Source organism: Cottoperca gobio, chromosome 15 (genome assembly GCF_900634415.1).
Source record: "Cottoperca gobio chromosome 15, fCotGob3.1, whole genome shotgun sequence".
In the NCBI taxonomy this organism is placed as follows: Eukaryota; Metazoa; Chordata; class Actinopteri; order Perciformes; family Bovichtidae; genus Cottoperca; species Cottoperca gobio.
Genome location: NC_041369.1, coordinates 15,153,591 through 15,169,404, shown reverse-complemented (window position 1 = coordinate 15,169,404; position 15,814 = coordinate 15,153,591). Strand labels below are relative to the sequence as shown.

Genomic DNA, 15,814 nt, shown 5'->3' with positions numbered 1-15,814 from the left:
AACAGCAACCTTCCCTGGTTAGCCATATAGTACAATATATCAATACAAGCATGCAGGTGCAAGATGCATGGGCCAAAGCTAGGATGATCACATACTATAAGTCTGTCTTAGACTGATAGACTTATCCCTTATCCCTTTAAGTAGTTTGCATCAGAAGACATCATCACACAATCTTCCTCTAAAACATAATTTATTTGTCATAATTATAAATTCTATGGTTTAGATGTTGGATTGAAGAATTATAGAGATTTGGGGCTTTTGAGTCATAAATAATTATGATTAAAGGATTAATATGTAAATAACTTATTTTATATTATAATAATTTTAGAAAATTGCTCTAAATGTTTGCACTGCTCCATGTGTCCGTATGGGCCTTGATAAGCTTTATTAACATTCTCAAGTAAGTTTGACAAAACATAGCATTGAGCCAAAAGTTGTGTTTTTTTTCCAGATACAGATGTGCAAATGTTCCTATATTACTAAAAGGGGGTGTTATTCACTAATACATAAACACGTCAAGTGTAATGTTAAGTGTGTAATGCCCTTAATCAAAGTAGGAATTACTGCAACCACTGTTTCTCTGGAGTATTGTGGGTCCTGAAACTTTACACACACGCACATACACACAAACACACACACACACTAACACAGTCATTCCCAGGTACCCTCAATGCTCCAAAGCTATTGTGGAGGATAGAGCTGAACTCATCTGTCAATTACGGTAAGCTCCATTGGGCCATTGTCTAAACTGTTTTCTCACTCACTGGTGAATCCAGTGATTTATTGTCATCTGCCTCGGCATCAATATACAATTGGGAGACACTAAGCTGTGATGTCTGAACACAAACTATTGTCAGAGTATCAGCATAGCTCACATTAAGTGCCATTTAGATTATTCATTGCATCGGGCTGTGTGAAAGCCTTGTTTGGATTTGTTGCTTGTATAAAGAAGAGAAGGTCATTATCCTCTACGCTGGGATTCCTGTGCTTTGGATCTGAGCTTCTATTTACTTCATATTCACTCTCCAACTGAATGAACAACTCCCACGCTGCACCAAACACAGACACAGTGCCGCAAATCTATAGGTCAGCTTGTCCTGCCTTGCCTTAAAGTCCATCGGGTCAACTGGATATGAGTGTCACAAATATTTTGTTGAACTGTCATGCATTTTTATCTCTCTTAGAATATGAAGGGGAGACTCGGTTACAGGAAGTAGCAGGTCTTTTATGGTTAGTACTGGCATCAACTTTCCAGCTCAGCCAATGAAGAGAGCGAGGTCACTGAAATGCTACGAAGTCCAAAACAACCTTTTAATCTGTCACTTTGATTTGCTGAAATCACTTTAAACAGACGGAGCAGGTTTCTCTGTCAGGATGATGTGAGCGGACAAGTTATTTCCCCATCCCAATTTGATTTGCAGATAGTTTCTGGCACATTATGTCACTGCAGCGCAAGATGATTGGATTGACTGAGTCATTTTAGTCAAACTCATGAATTTATCCCAGATTGTTGTGATTTAAAAGGCTGTTTGCTTCATTCCCCTCCCTCTGGACAAACGTGCTCAAAACTAAACCTTCAGAATTGGTAGCCATCATATGTGCTCAGAAATATGTTTTTTTTTTGTTGTGTATGCATTTGTATACAGTGTGTTGTATTACTGAGAGTATGAGCTTGAAGTGTTATTTACTGTTGTAATATACGGCCTTTGTTAGAAAATGCAGTTCAAGGACAGTAGCATTTCATTAAGAAACTGAAAACTTTGAAAAGTAATTCTATTAGTGTAAATAAATGCAACATTTCCATTATTTAGAGTATTGGATGCCTGGAGACCCTCAAAAGAAAGCTAAAATATGTTTCTCCATTTGACACCATTAGCAAGTGTTAACACATAACCTTTGGCAGGGCTGGCCAACCGCTCCACACCATGTTAGGCATCCTCTGCAGCACTAGTTCGGAGCAAAAGATTTAGACAGTTGGATAACAGAGATAGGGGAAGAGGGCATGATATTGGATGAAGTGAAATGAACATGTTCACATGTCTGGCGGTGGGAGTCTTTGTTTGCACACTGTGACCCTGAGATGCTATGTCTCAGGGCTAGCCAACTGTTTGTTTTGTGCCCTCTGATCCATGTCCGTGTGTTTGTGGTTAAAATAACGAGCTTGGTTATATTTTTTTATCCTTTGCATTATACCCTCATGGTAAAGAGTGAATACATTGTTTTATAGGGGTAGAATATGTTGTACCATCGCCTGTGTTATTGTTTTGCTTTATGTAGCAGGCAGTAGATTGTAATAGCTGAACTGAAAGGATGATATTAAGATAACCTTGGGAGAGAAGCGATAACACAGCCATGGGCATCTGTCCTTCCTGCCATCACTAACCCACTGTGACATTTTGGCTGAGGAACGGCCCAAGCTACGGCACTAACAGCTTATTTGCACTTTTTACTCGATACTTGAAGGGATGGCTTTTTTGTTATTGTACAGTTTGGGAAATTGCCTCCTTGGTCAGGTTGCATTGTGATATGCTGTTCGCCATTAGACTATGGCGAGGTAATCCTGACAAATACAATGAACAATTCAAGGATATTAGTGCTGTGATGTGCAGTCGATAATATTTGGCTTCATTAATTCCCATGCCCTGAGATGACATCCAGCCCCTATTAGGTTTGAAATCTCATCCCCTTCTCCTCTATACCTCAGCTGTAGGCTCAACCAAGCAGCCAAGCAGATAATATGCTCTGAGCTCTGAAACATGTACCATTATAATTAGCTTTGTCAGGTCCTAGCCCCTACAACCCTCATGCAGATAATATGATAATATGTCTTCATAACCGGCTGACCTTACATGCTCAATATTTCTCCCCTTATGAAGATTACATGTCAATAAAGTAATTGAGTCCCGGGGTGTGTGGCAAGTGAAGATTTAGGTTATTGGACTTTTTGGGGCAGTGATGTACGAGCGTTATTATTCTACCTGTCAGGAGATGTGCAGGGGGCTGGGGACAGTCCGAGAGTGTCAGGGGGGGAAGGAGAGGAGAGGAGAGAGGGGCAGGGGAGTGAGAGAGAGAGAGAGAGGGAGACAGAGAAGGGAGGGCGCAGAAAGACATGAAGTGAGCCAAAGAGAGACACGGGGAAGGGAGAGTGAGGGAGACGGAAATGAAGAGAGGAGGGAGGGAGGACCGGGGAGAGCAGAGGCAAGCTCATTTCTCACAAGGAGGGACCGATCCACAGTTAATCATTCCCTCATACCTCCATCTCTCTGTCCCCTCCCTCACTCTCTGCATATGAACAGGGGATATGTCATATTAATTAAGAGAAGTAGAGTTACAGTGGAGCCATCCGTCTGAATGTGGCCCAGGGAGGCCAGAGGGGTATGAAATATTCCACACAACACAAACCTATCATCACCTCTACCACACACCTGATTGGCTACTGTGGGTTCATTAGTTTCAATTCTGGCAGGAAATGACGGCATGCAATTTGACACAACCATCATTTGAGCCGTATATGATGCCACCAAGAATTCATTTTTCATCACTTGCATTAAAAACAATTACAATATTTCTTGGTTTACATGCATGTTGGCTGACTGCCATATTTACTTTTTCTGTAAATAATTTAGAACTATTTGAAATCATTAAGTCATTTTCTTTATTTATATGAAGCACACGCATAAATCAACATTTCTGTAAATGTGCCAATCCGATCATGTTCAACTAGATTCCTTTGGCAAGATGTTCTAAAGCCAAAACGTACTGTAAATACATGCTGTTTATACACTATATATGAATAAATGACAATGTTGAATTAATTGTGAGTCTTGAAAAGAAAAACCCAAGTAAGTAGCAATTATAGGGATTAGTTACTGAGTACACACACGTTGTATTCTCACATGTATATTACGTGTACATTTACCAATAAACATACAGTAAATGTGTGTCACCTCATTGTAATGACTTCCAAATGCTCCACCATGATTAACACAAACAAACAAACAAACAACAACAAAAGAAACCACACCTGGGTTTATTTTCCACAACACCCTGGTTCAAAACATAAAGGTTGAATCCCTGATCTTGACGCTGCACAAGTTCTTTTCTTGCCAGATATAGTGACAAATTGTGCTAAATGCCACATGTCAAGGAACTGTTTTGTCCATCATAATTTGACTGTCAGTGCTAGAGACAGAGGAAATGGGATGTGAAAATGAGTGTGGTCGATTGAGGTACCAACAATGAAGGTTACACACATTTTCAGCTGCGGGAGACACAGAAGCAGGGGACACACAAAGGCAGGGTTGGAGAGCAATGTTAAAGGATATTTTACCATGTCCTCTTGGATTAGGCCTAGAGATTGATATCTTCCAGTCAGATGAAGCTCTGATGTGAGTGATCCAGCCCCTCCATCATTGTGACATGCAGCTCTTGGCTAACGCTCATCCGTGTTGATGGGCACACCCTGCGCCACAAGGGCCCTGGCTAACATACCCACCTTCCTCTCTCCCCATCTCTGTCCGCCTCACTCCGCCATCTCTGTTCTTTTATTTCTATTGCCCTTCTCCCCTGTTTTCTGTCACCATGTCATGTCCAATCACTGTTTGGCTGGCCAGGCACTCAGTCGGGCAGGCAGGGAGCAGGAGCCCCAGGTAGAGAACTGCCTAACAGGCGTCAGGATGGGCACTGAAATGACTCTAATAATGGGGTCCCCGTGTGGCCCAGACAGGCCAGTCAGTTAGCAGGGCCAGGATGGGGACTAATAAGTGTTTGATGTCTGCAGGGGAAGGAAGTGTGAAGGAGTACAGCCAACCCTGGGCACTCCGGTCAGGCAGGTGCAGCCAGCCAGGGTCTGAGGGGAACGGCTGTGGAACAAGACGTCAGATTAGTATTGATATGTGTCACGCTGGAGGTTGCCAGGTTGTTTGTTTAAGAGAGTGTCTCAGAGTGGTAGCAGCGATGCGGTGATTGATGTCTAGCTCAGGAAGAGAAGCTAGAGGACAACCTGATGCGCGTGGTGGCTAGTGAAAGTCAAGAGCTTTGGTGTGTGGATGAAGGTAGAACATTCTCCACAATGCGTGCATGTTTTTATGCCCGTGTAAAGCTCAAGTAGCAGTTCCTCTCGTGGCTAAATTTTCTGGCCATCTTTGATTTGATGGAAATTGCCACTGACAGGTAGCGAGGTGCCATTTTGTCCACTGATGCATGAAGTCCATCATTGTCTGTGTAGTTGAGTTTAGTTAACACGGCACTTAGCGACTGACATTGCTTTAGAGCGGGCAAAACACTGTCATTGTCATGTCATTTATCTTTTGCTTACCAATTTTCGATGTTTTTCTCACTGAATGCCTCGCTGAACTCTTCTAGCTTTTTTTTTTTTTTTGCAGTAGGCTTGTTCAGCTTGACAGAGTTGCGGTGCCCTCTAAGTATAAACTGTATTTCAACCCCTCAAAGCATTTTGAGTCCAGATATCAGAAGGAATAGGTCGTCCAGCACCTTCCACTAATAAAGCCACTGCTGTCCTTTCTAGTATAGCTATCTAGTAACAAGCTACTCCCCTTTGAACAGTTTTATGTGGTTGTAATTGACCTGACAATGGGGTTCATTATGCAGTCCCTTTCATGCTGTTTTGCCTGATAATTATTATTTAATGTGTTCGGATGGAGAGCATCATTAATTCATCCCTTCCTCCAATGTCAAAGAGATGAACACTGAAGTTATCACTCTCTGGTGATTAATATTATGCTCTTTTGTTATTGAATCCTGTCCAGTGATTAAAGCTTCATTGAGTGACACACCAGCCGCTCTTATTAACGGCAACATTACCGAACACAGCCAAACCCCTAATTGCGATTTTCACTTTTTCTTTCTATTTCGGTCAGAGGTTTGAACCACTTATCTGTGCTTTTCTTTTAATTAGAAATCCTGGGTGTAATGAAGAACACAATCGATCAGTGTCAGGCCGTGTGGTGTGCCTGTGTGGTGATTTGTGATCCACGTGTTGACAGAGAAAATGAGCGCCTATGATTACTGCCGTCATTAGAGGTTTCATGTGCCCTTAAGGGTAGATGAACCCTTTCAATAACTCCAGCAATAAATAACCAACTTGTCATTATTGTTTCTTATAGGAGAGAGTTTGTGTATGCAAGGTGTTGTCAGTGAGCTGGCTAGATGATAAAGGATGCCTTAAGAAAGGCGCTCCAAGGGGATTTAGGACTTTGTAAACTGTCTCAGCCCCCCGCCTTAAACAACCCTCCTCTTATCTCCCGACTCCAGAGCTACTGTAACCAGTGTTCTCTCCTGGCTGTGTGGAATAAATGTCACTGAAATTAATTTCACCATTTTTTTTTCATTAGACCCCCCCACAACGGTAATCTCTTTCTTCAGTCAAAATTTATGTGCCCTAGAATTCAATTTCCTTCTCATCCTCATAAGTTGGAAGTACAAAGACTGATAGGCATTTATCTGGTTATAACTGTAATTCACCCATCAATGAATAATGCTGTCCTCAATGTAAAGTGTTTGATTATAGCCATTTAGTGAACTGGCAGTGATGGAGTGTCACTTTTCAGACATGAACCAATGTTGCAGATAAGCTCAAAACATAACGGATACATACAGTTAACATGTCTGATTATAATTAATCTGTTTTATTCTAGATTTTTTATTAAATTCCTGTACAATATTGACCTAGCCTCTTCTATAATAGTAGCTCTCAGTTCCTGAAGCATATGAAAACATACAGAATGTGTTATGGTTGCACTTTAAGGAGAATCATGTGGCAAAATCAACCTGATATTGATCAGAGCTGGTTGAGCCACTGACCCAGCAACCTCCCCCTGACAGCCTATCAGCCTGTGGCAATAGCAAATCTTTCAACTCTCCATCTCCCACTCACACACTCTACCTCTTTTATAAACCGTTGTTGGCCCTCTGTGTGTGTGTGTGTGTGTGTGTGTGTGTGTGTGTGTGTGTGTGTGTGTGTGTGTTGTTTTTTTACCTGAGTCATGCACACAGTTCCTAAATCTCGTCCGGCCTCTGAAGGGAAATGAAATGAAAGTTTGCGCTACAACAATGGGAGCAAAAACACAATATATATCACAATAATTTAAAGCTCAAGAATGTGTTTGTATACATTGCGTGTTAGTATACATACTGTGGTGGCGAAACGTGATGTTTGAATGCGTGACAGACTAACCACTGACTGACTGCAGGAAGTATACAACATGGCAGGCAAGTATTTGGAAAGTCTGACGTCAGAGCCTCATCAAATGTCAACAGAGGAAGCAACAGTTATTGTGTCTTTGTCCAGTGTAACAGACAGGCATATCATTATAGGGGCTTGTAATAGTGGGTACCTTTACTTTTATTTCTCTGAAATGGCACTTTGTACTGTATATACATGTACATGTATTTTTTAGTATTCCTGCTGGATGTTTTACCGTCCTGCATGCCTTGCTATGCACTCTTGGCTCGTTAGAGTACTTCTCCTGTTGTAGGCAATATAATCCCCTCCTTCCATTCCTCTTTCTCCCTGCCTTCTCCCCAGCCTCTGCCTGGGTGAAAAATGGGGCACATTTCCCTGATAGCCTGTGTGGATGTGGAGAGTATAAATGGCTAATGAATTACAGATGAACATTGACGCAAATTAATCTTCCTGATGTCCCAGGGTTATATGGCAGCTATTTAAAAGTTTAATCAATACGCTGAAGTTGAGAACATGCAGGCGCTGCAGTTGTTTGGCCGCAGTAAACAGCCAGGAGGGGAACAGAGAAGGCCTGAGCCCAGGGCATGCATCATAATGACAGCTATTTATGTTTAATGGACTAAATATTTTTTATTGGGAGAGGACAAATGTCACTTTAATTTTCAAAGTTACACGTTACGTGCAGGAGTTTTGACCCAAGAGAGGCGGGTGACACCTCAGCTGTTAGAATGGTAAACTGATTGAACAGAGGAGTCTATTAGGAGAGTAAATATGGAGTAAGGGTGGATTTAGAACATGTCATCTTAACCCTTCATTTCTTTTGTGAGAAATGTGCATCATAAAAATGATAATATGATGTTGGTGCCAATAGGTTTTACTTTAGTGACTTTCCCCCTTGATCCATTTTTTATACGGTACTGTTCTCTCTCCTTCACTCCTACACACACACACACACACACACACACACACACACACACACACAATAATAAAATAATAATAACTAAATCAAAGTAGCATCACAGTAGAGGCCTAATTGTAGAACACCGATTTAGGATATGAATCACATTTTCTTTGTTATTGACGAAGGGTGTAAATAATGACAATTTTTATTTTACAATTTCTGTCTTTCTATCTTGCATTTTACAGTTGTGACGCAGCTAGCTGGTGTGTGGAACAACGCTTCTGGAGCAAATATGTCCTGCCTTACATTGCCTTCCGGCTGGAATCTGTTAGCCTAATTGAGCCCAGCCTTAGTCACATACTTGAAATCAAGAATAGAGCAAATGCATATTCCCATATTTGATCAGAGGCTTTGGAAATATTTAAAAGATCATTTTGGGAAAAAAAATACAAATTAGCAAACCTACACACACTGACATATCCGTCATACCAATACCAAGGGAAACAATATAAATTCTCCCCCTGTAAATGTGCAGTGTGTGCCAGCCCGCCTCTCAGTAGGCTGAATCACAGTCCACTGGCTGTTGCTTTATGGGACGCAGGGGGATTATCTATCTGCAGGCCTCCCTATAGATAGAGAGGAGGTGGCGACTCCATCTCATGACGTTGGGCTGAACTGATAAAAGGACAGCCGGAGATGGATCGTGTCCACAATAATGGCCCTGGCTCACAGCAGCCTACGCCCCAAGCTCATAAGTCACTCTCGCACCAACTCTTATGGATGCTTGCCCCCAGTTCCATCTGACCCCATCCCCCACCTGCCCAGCAGTGTTATTTCAGCCCTTGGAGATAATACAGAAAGTGTAATTGCCTTGTTAATTGGCTTTTTTTTCCTCATTGCATTTTTCCCCTGATGGATGGCAGCACTGATGGAATTTTCGGCTAAGTGGCCAAACTAGAGGGTGGGACAAAAAAGGAGAGGAGGCAAAAAAAAAAATACAGAGAGCGAAAGAAAAGAATCACAGAGAGTAAATAAGAGAGTAGAGAAGGAGAAAGACAGAGTGGGAGCAATTGACAGAAGAGGGGAGGATAGATATGAAAAGGAGGTAGTACGAGAAACTAGAAGTGGAGGGAGTGGGTTCATGCCAAGAATAGATAACCTTGATGTTAAAAGCTACATCCGATGGATGTGTCTTTCTGTGACATATTGATGGCCCTTGAAAAGAGTCAAGCTGATTTTATGCAGCGAACAATCATTAAAGCCACTCCATCTCCCTCCTCTCTCTGACTCTCTCTCTCTCTCTCTCTCTGACTCTCTCTCTCTCTTTCTCTCGTGTGTGTGTGTGTGTGTGTGTGTGTGTGTGTGTGTGTGTGTGTGTGTGTGTGTGTGTGTGTGTGTGCGTGTGTGTGTGTGTGTGTGTGCTGATTAAATGCAGAGTTTTGAAGCAGGCTATGTGAATTAATGTGGCTAGGAATCCCAAACAGAAGCCCCAGTTGTTGTACTCGACATGACTTTTTAGAAAATAACCAAAATTATGGACACAGTATTCACCTGATAAACATTTTGTCAGATGTTTTTAGAGGTGCGCGGTACAAGTCGAGCGGCAACTTCCGGTGTTGAAAAATTAAGCCAAAGCGGAAGTGCCAAAAACTGCAGTTCATCGAATGGCCACTTGAGGTTGATAGCCAGGTGATAGTATGTCTTCAACTGTAAAGGAGAGACTTATATTAAGGTAAAACAAAATACCTGGATCTCCACAACCCACAGTCCATATTTTTAAATGATAAAAACAGATATGTAAAGCCTGGTGAGCTACATCAGGGAATATTGGCTCATTGTTGAGGAATCAAGTGAAGTAAGTATTTCTTAGTTTAGAGTTACACTCCAGGTTAATATATTAGCAATATATTATATGCTTGATATTCTGTGTGGTCCTTTTGACGTACCTCATCACAGCTCTCTATAGCCATGCTAGCACAAGTCTAAACCTGAGACCTGGGCCATACCCACATATATTAGTTTCAGGTTGGGTAGCAGATACCAGCAGGTACCGCAGCCTGACTTTCCTACCTCACACTTACCATCCTAGTGATTTAAAGTTACTTTTAATCAATGTGTTTTACGTAGGAGCTGAGACACTTTGACTTTTCAGCTTTTGAAAAACATGTAAAAGAAACCGCCCCTTTTAAATAATGCACTGTGGAGCTGAGACTAGTGGAACGGACACTAGCTTGGAAAGAGACGGGACTTCTGCTTCCGATTCAGCAAGACAAAATTAGAAATTAGTTTTGTAATTTGTTACGTATTTTGATATTAATGGCACAGAGTATGCATAGGAAACAGAATCTACCTAGATATCCAGGAGACAGTTCAGTTGGTGGTGTTCCTGCACAAATGAAAATGTCTAAAAACTCCAGAACCAAGAGCTGCTGCAGCTAGACGTCTCTGGAACCACTGACTGACACCGTATTGATCAACAACTTGTAAGCCTCTGTTCATATATCATGGTGACTTTGTACAACAAGGCAATGAAGTATCACAGATTGCACCTTTGTCAGAACTGGAGTCTTCAGTTGTCTGCAGGGATTAGTTAAGTGCCTTTATACTTTTGATCCCATATGTGTTCATTTGATATTTGAGCACCGTGCATAGGAGGCTTTGCACAGCTGGCTTACTCACACTGTGGCAGAATGGCCCATCAAGCCCCCATAGAGAGGACACATGCTTTGGGTAATCAGCTCTGAAAAGACCAGACTGTCTTACACTGCAGCATTCAACGAGAGGAAGATACAAGATACGGACTGTACGGGCTTTTAATAAAGACAAGAGGGTTAGCTACTCCCCTTAAAAACAACAAGGTGCCGCGTGACATATGCAGAACAAAGGCCTGATTGTTTCTCCACCAGGGCATGATGGAAACGGTAGCCTCCACTTCACTTTGTTAATCTGTCACTTTAATGGCTGCTCCCACTGTTCTCACTGTGTGCCTTGTTTGTGTGCCTGAGATGAAAGTGTGTATGGCGATAATGTGTATATGGTAGAGTGTGTGGGTGTTGATTCAAGTTTGCTCATCCATGGCTTTAGGATACACAGAGGATATTGTAGACTACTGGGTTTGGCACCGTACCACTTATTATTAAGTATCCGTTCATCAGGCGAAACCCCACAGGCGTGAGCGTGGCCTCAGAAGGCGTTATGTAAGAGTGAGTTTGGCTTAGTTATTTAGTTATTCCCTTCTGTGTCTTCAACCACCCCATCGTTCTCCTTGTTTCTCTCGTAATAAGAGCATGCTCTCGCTGTGAAGGGAACGCGGCGAACTGGAATGTGTTTATGCACAAACATACTGCTTAATGTACTGCTGAATTGTATCCAGAGCTTGAGCCAGGTTGCACAGAAAATGAAGAGGCACTTTTTCACCCACTGGGAAACAGACCTCATCTCTGTTCTCTGCTCTTTCCCTTCATTTACTTTTCGTCTTCTCCTTTGATCACAGTTATAGCTTTTTGTTTAAAGCGCTGTTGGAGAGTTACGGGTCACACACTTCCAGAGCTTTCTGATTGGTGCTGGAGAATCGCAGAATGTGTTCCTTCCAATCCTTCTCAGGTCCCCACGGGCTAGTGACGAGCTCAGCAGAGTGTAAAGGCTTGAGGGGCCTTTAGCTTTAGTTCCTTCATCTGTGAAGGTTATCTCTGAAAGGCTTTGGTTGCAACCTACAAATATATCCCCTCCAGGTAATGTCTTATAGGAGTCTTGGTTCTGGTACCTCAGTGGGTAATCTCTTTAAGGGCCCCACTCCTGGAGAGAGTGAGTTTCTCGCCGGGTAAGCTGTGAATATGTGAAAGGCCCCGGCGCCCATGTGATCAGAGTGCTGTGAGACACCCCGAGTCCTGTGGTGTCAAGCCCAGTCTCCAGCCGTGGCACCTATATCCCCAGGCAAATCACGACAGCTGGAATTCGCCCCCCCCCCCACCCCAACCTCCTCCCTGTCAGTGGAGCACATACACACATGCACACACACACACACACACGTATATGTACCCCTGACACACCGGGGGAGCAGGCAGGCATGGAGCTGGTCCTGGATTTTATCGGAGGTGACAGCTCCTCACACTTCAATGTTTGGATCACCTCAAGTAGCTGGGCTATGAGGGGAAATGAGCACTGCTCCACTACAAAGTCCAGATTTAGATTGACTGAGCTTGTCCTCGGGCCTGTGGGCTGCTGCTGCTGCTGCTGCTGCTGCTGTAGCTGCTGTACTGCTCCTCCGCCTGACAGAACACCCACTACTGCTGCGAGGGACTGGTGTGTGTGTGTGTGTGTTTTTGTGTACGTCTGCGTACTGTATATGAACGCATGTGTGTGTGTGTGACTTGGTAGAGCCTACTTTGAAGAGTCAGAGAGAGAGTGGGGGAACGAGAGCGATGTGTCAGGTTTGGTTAGAATTGAGGGTGGCATCAGAATATGCTTGGCACTAATATGGCACCAGTATCTCTGTCCCCGTCTCTGCTTTCTGTCACTTAGTTGCCATTCTCTCCCCGCCCTTGACAATGTCTCTTTGGATTATGTGATTGGACTTAGCGCTTGGAGCACCCCTCATCCCTCTGCGACACCGCCTCTCCCATAAGTCTCTCCTCTTCTGCCCTGTCTCCGTCCTGCCCCCCCCCCCCCCTCCCTCCTGTAATACACTTGATGTCTATTTAAAAAGCCTGGCGAAAGCTGTATCTGTTCTGCTGTCAGAGGATCATTGACAGCACTAATGCCACTTGTCCTTGTCCTTGCCTCATTTGGTGAGAGGTGACACCTTGCTGCAGCCCGCCACATTCATCAAGTGGCAGTGACATCAGAGCAGAGCAGCCACAGAGCTCAGGGCAGCTCCCCTCCCTGGACAGCAACACCTCTCTCTACACCAAGAAAGCACTGTCAGCCATCTTGGATTCATCCTATGTTCTGCATATAGAGGGCTTGTGGCTTCTTTTTTAAGGATTCTTGTTAAATGACTTCTGTAAATGAGCTTACCTTTGCTTAACACTACACTGTAGAAAAGATACATATCATGCATGCAACTTCTTAGTATCGTAAATACAGTATATTCAATCATTGGTATACTGTAACAAGGTCTGTATTATCTAGTGTGTTTTATTAGCCTTATTATGAACATATGAAAATACCATGCCTGCTGATAATTGAATAATTGCTTGCAGTTAAGGGTCGGTGTGTGTGGGTGTGCGTGGGTGGCTGTGAGCTTGTTACTGACAGGACTCTGCCCCGAGGCCACACTGGTATCTGTCTGTAGAACAAGACGTCCATATTTCCCAGCAACACCTCTCATCCCCTACAGTCCTGCCATTTAATTCTCAATGAAACTTATCGTCTGTGTCCTTAAGGTCTAACACATTGAATGCAGTTACTACATCATAAAATGCTACGCCTTGTTCTGAGTTTCTGAAACCCTGCGTTGGTTTTGTTCTTCGGTTACATTGTTTGTAGACCCCTTGCGAGGGTCGTCCCTCAGGTTGGGAACACTGGTGCTCATCTATAACTCGAACACTGCAATTATACACGTGAATGTGACACAAATGTCTATGATCAAGAAAGTATTGATCATATTGAGAATGCCAATGTGGTCATTTGTCTGTCTGTCACTGACATATTCGAAGAGTTACAGTGCACTTCCAGTCAGGAAAGGAGGTCAATACATTCAAATTGATTTCTTGTCTCAATTTTTTTAAATACATTTTCTCTTATTCATTTTTAAAAACAACAAGCATGAGCCACGCCTCAACTGACTGTCTCACTCTGTTTCCAGGGCTATTCGCCAAGTGTCGCTACGTCTACTATGGCAAGCACTCAGAAGGCAACAGGTTCATCCGAAACGACCAACTCTGATGGACAGCGGTCAGACACAAAGAAGGACGTGGGTGACGAGATGTTACCAGAAGGAAAGAGGATTAAATCAATCTCTTATTTATATATAAAAAAAGAAAACTGGTGATATTTGAGTCACCCGGATCTCCCACTGGAAAAAGATTGAAATTGTATTAAAATATTGTGTTATGTAAGTGGAATGTGTTTTTTAAAGTTTGTATTCCAGCCCCATAGTTACTGCCTCCCTGCTTCCAGCTCAGAGTCAGAGATGACACTCCCACTGACATGATTGCCTCTAAGCATCAGCAACAATTCCAGACACACACAACACGCACGCAAGGACAGTCTCTCTCTCTCTCTCTCTCTCTCTCTCTCTCTCTCTCTCTCTCTCTCTCTCTCTCTCTCTCTCACCCGTTCTCTTACACACAGTCAGTGACAAACACACCCAGCCAATTGCATCCTTTTCTTTGACAGCCATGATGGATCACCCGTCCACTATGCCACTAATCAAGGGTGAAAGGGGTGACGGTCACACACCTGGGGCCTGACATAGACTCATCTCTCTCTCTCTCTCTCTCTCTCTCTCTCTCTCTCTCTCTCTCTCTCTCTCTCTCTCTCTCTCTCTCTCTCACACACATATAACTGCTGTTTAAAAACATTAAGACATTGCCAAGAGTTTGACAGAACAAGGTTTATAAAGCCTGGTCAACTTAAGGCACGATCAGTCTATCTCGTTTAGTTTGTGGCAGACTGCAAAATGCATTGAATGCAATTTGAATGAATTTGATCTTTGTGCCTCTCAGAAAAGAAAGAGAAGTCAGACATATGTCTGATATCTGAGCAATGATTTGGTCAGTTCTGTTGAATGTGTGTACTGTATGTGTGTAAAGATGTATCAAATGCAGCTTTTGATGTCAAAAACATTCCAATACCAGCTTTAATGAAGAACAGAGTTGTAACAAAGTATGTATTCCAAGTATATTGTTATGTACAGTATGGTGCCATATTCTCATTGTTTTGCTTTTTCTCCCACTGTGTGCCTTCAACTGAAATATTCCCTTCATTAGAAAGTAAAAAGTACAAGACATAATCTTCAGATCATTTGCATCGATTGGAATATTGTCTCTAAAGTTGTAGTGTTCAAATGCACTGTTTTTTAAATGTTTACATTTTATTATACTCGTATGATCACCGTGGTTCTACAGTGCACTCGTAATGTGTTTATTATGATTTTTAATAGACAACAACCTAAGGTTAAATACTGCCATCTTTTATCATCTTAGTTAAAGTTCTCCAGGCAACGATCCAATCTAAAATGTTGACATGAATGATGTGATATCAATGATGTGATATAAAATTGCATTAAGTGGACATGTGTCTCTTGTCAAATGTCTGCAGAGCTTAAAGGAATACGCCACCATTTGTATATCAATTACTCACCCTGTGTTACCTTGAATTCATATATATCAAAACATCTGTTTCAAACTCTCACAAAGTTTGTGCAGTTTAATCAAAGTCTCATTTATCCAGTCATGAGGCTTGATTACATGTTGTACTTTTTTTTTTTTTTTTACAGGTGAAGCTGAATAAGTCATGGGGAAGTTTAAGAGGAGAGACTTGCTTTTTTTTGGGATTTGAAAGAATCCATGTTGAGCTTCAGTCCTGCGCGTCAATCATCCACAGACAGATGAAGGAAAGGTCAGAGATAGCCTCGTGCAATGTTTGTTTATTTCTTATTTCTATTAGCTTAAAGATAGCGTTCGTGTGAGTCTATGTGTGCTCGCTTGCCTGAGCTTATACACCACTTCCTACAGGACTGTGTGACCATATTCCAGCTGACATGC

The 15,814-nt window shown here is 42.5% G+C and overlaps 1 protein-coding gene across 1 annotated transcript in view; it reads left to right on the top strand.

The window, feature by feature from the left end:
• Positions 1–15,424, top strand: part of lrmda (leucine rich melanocyte differentiation associated) — a 190,470-nt gene extending 175,046 nt beyond the window's left edge. Inside the window, exon 7 of the mRNA XM_029449994.1 lies at positions 13,912–15,424. Coding sequence (XP_029305854.1) covers positions 13,912–13,991 — 80 coding nt within the window. The 3' untranslated portion in view covers positions 13,992–15,424. The remainder of the gene's footprint in view (positions 1–13,911) is intronic.
• Positions 15,425–15,814: the final 390 nt, after the last annotated feature.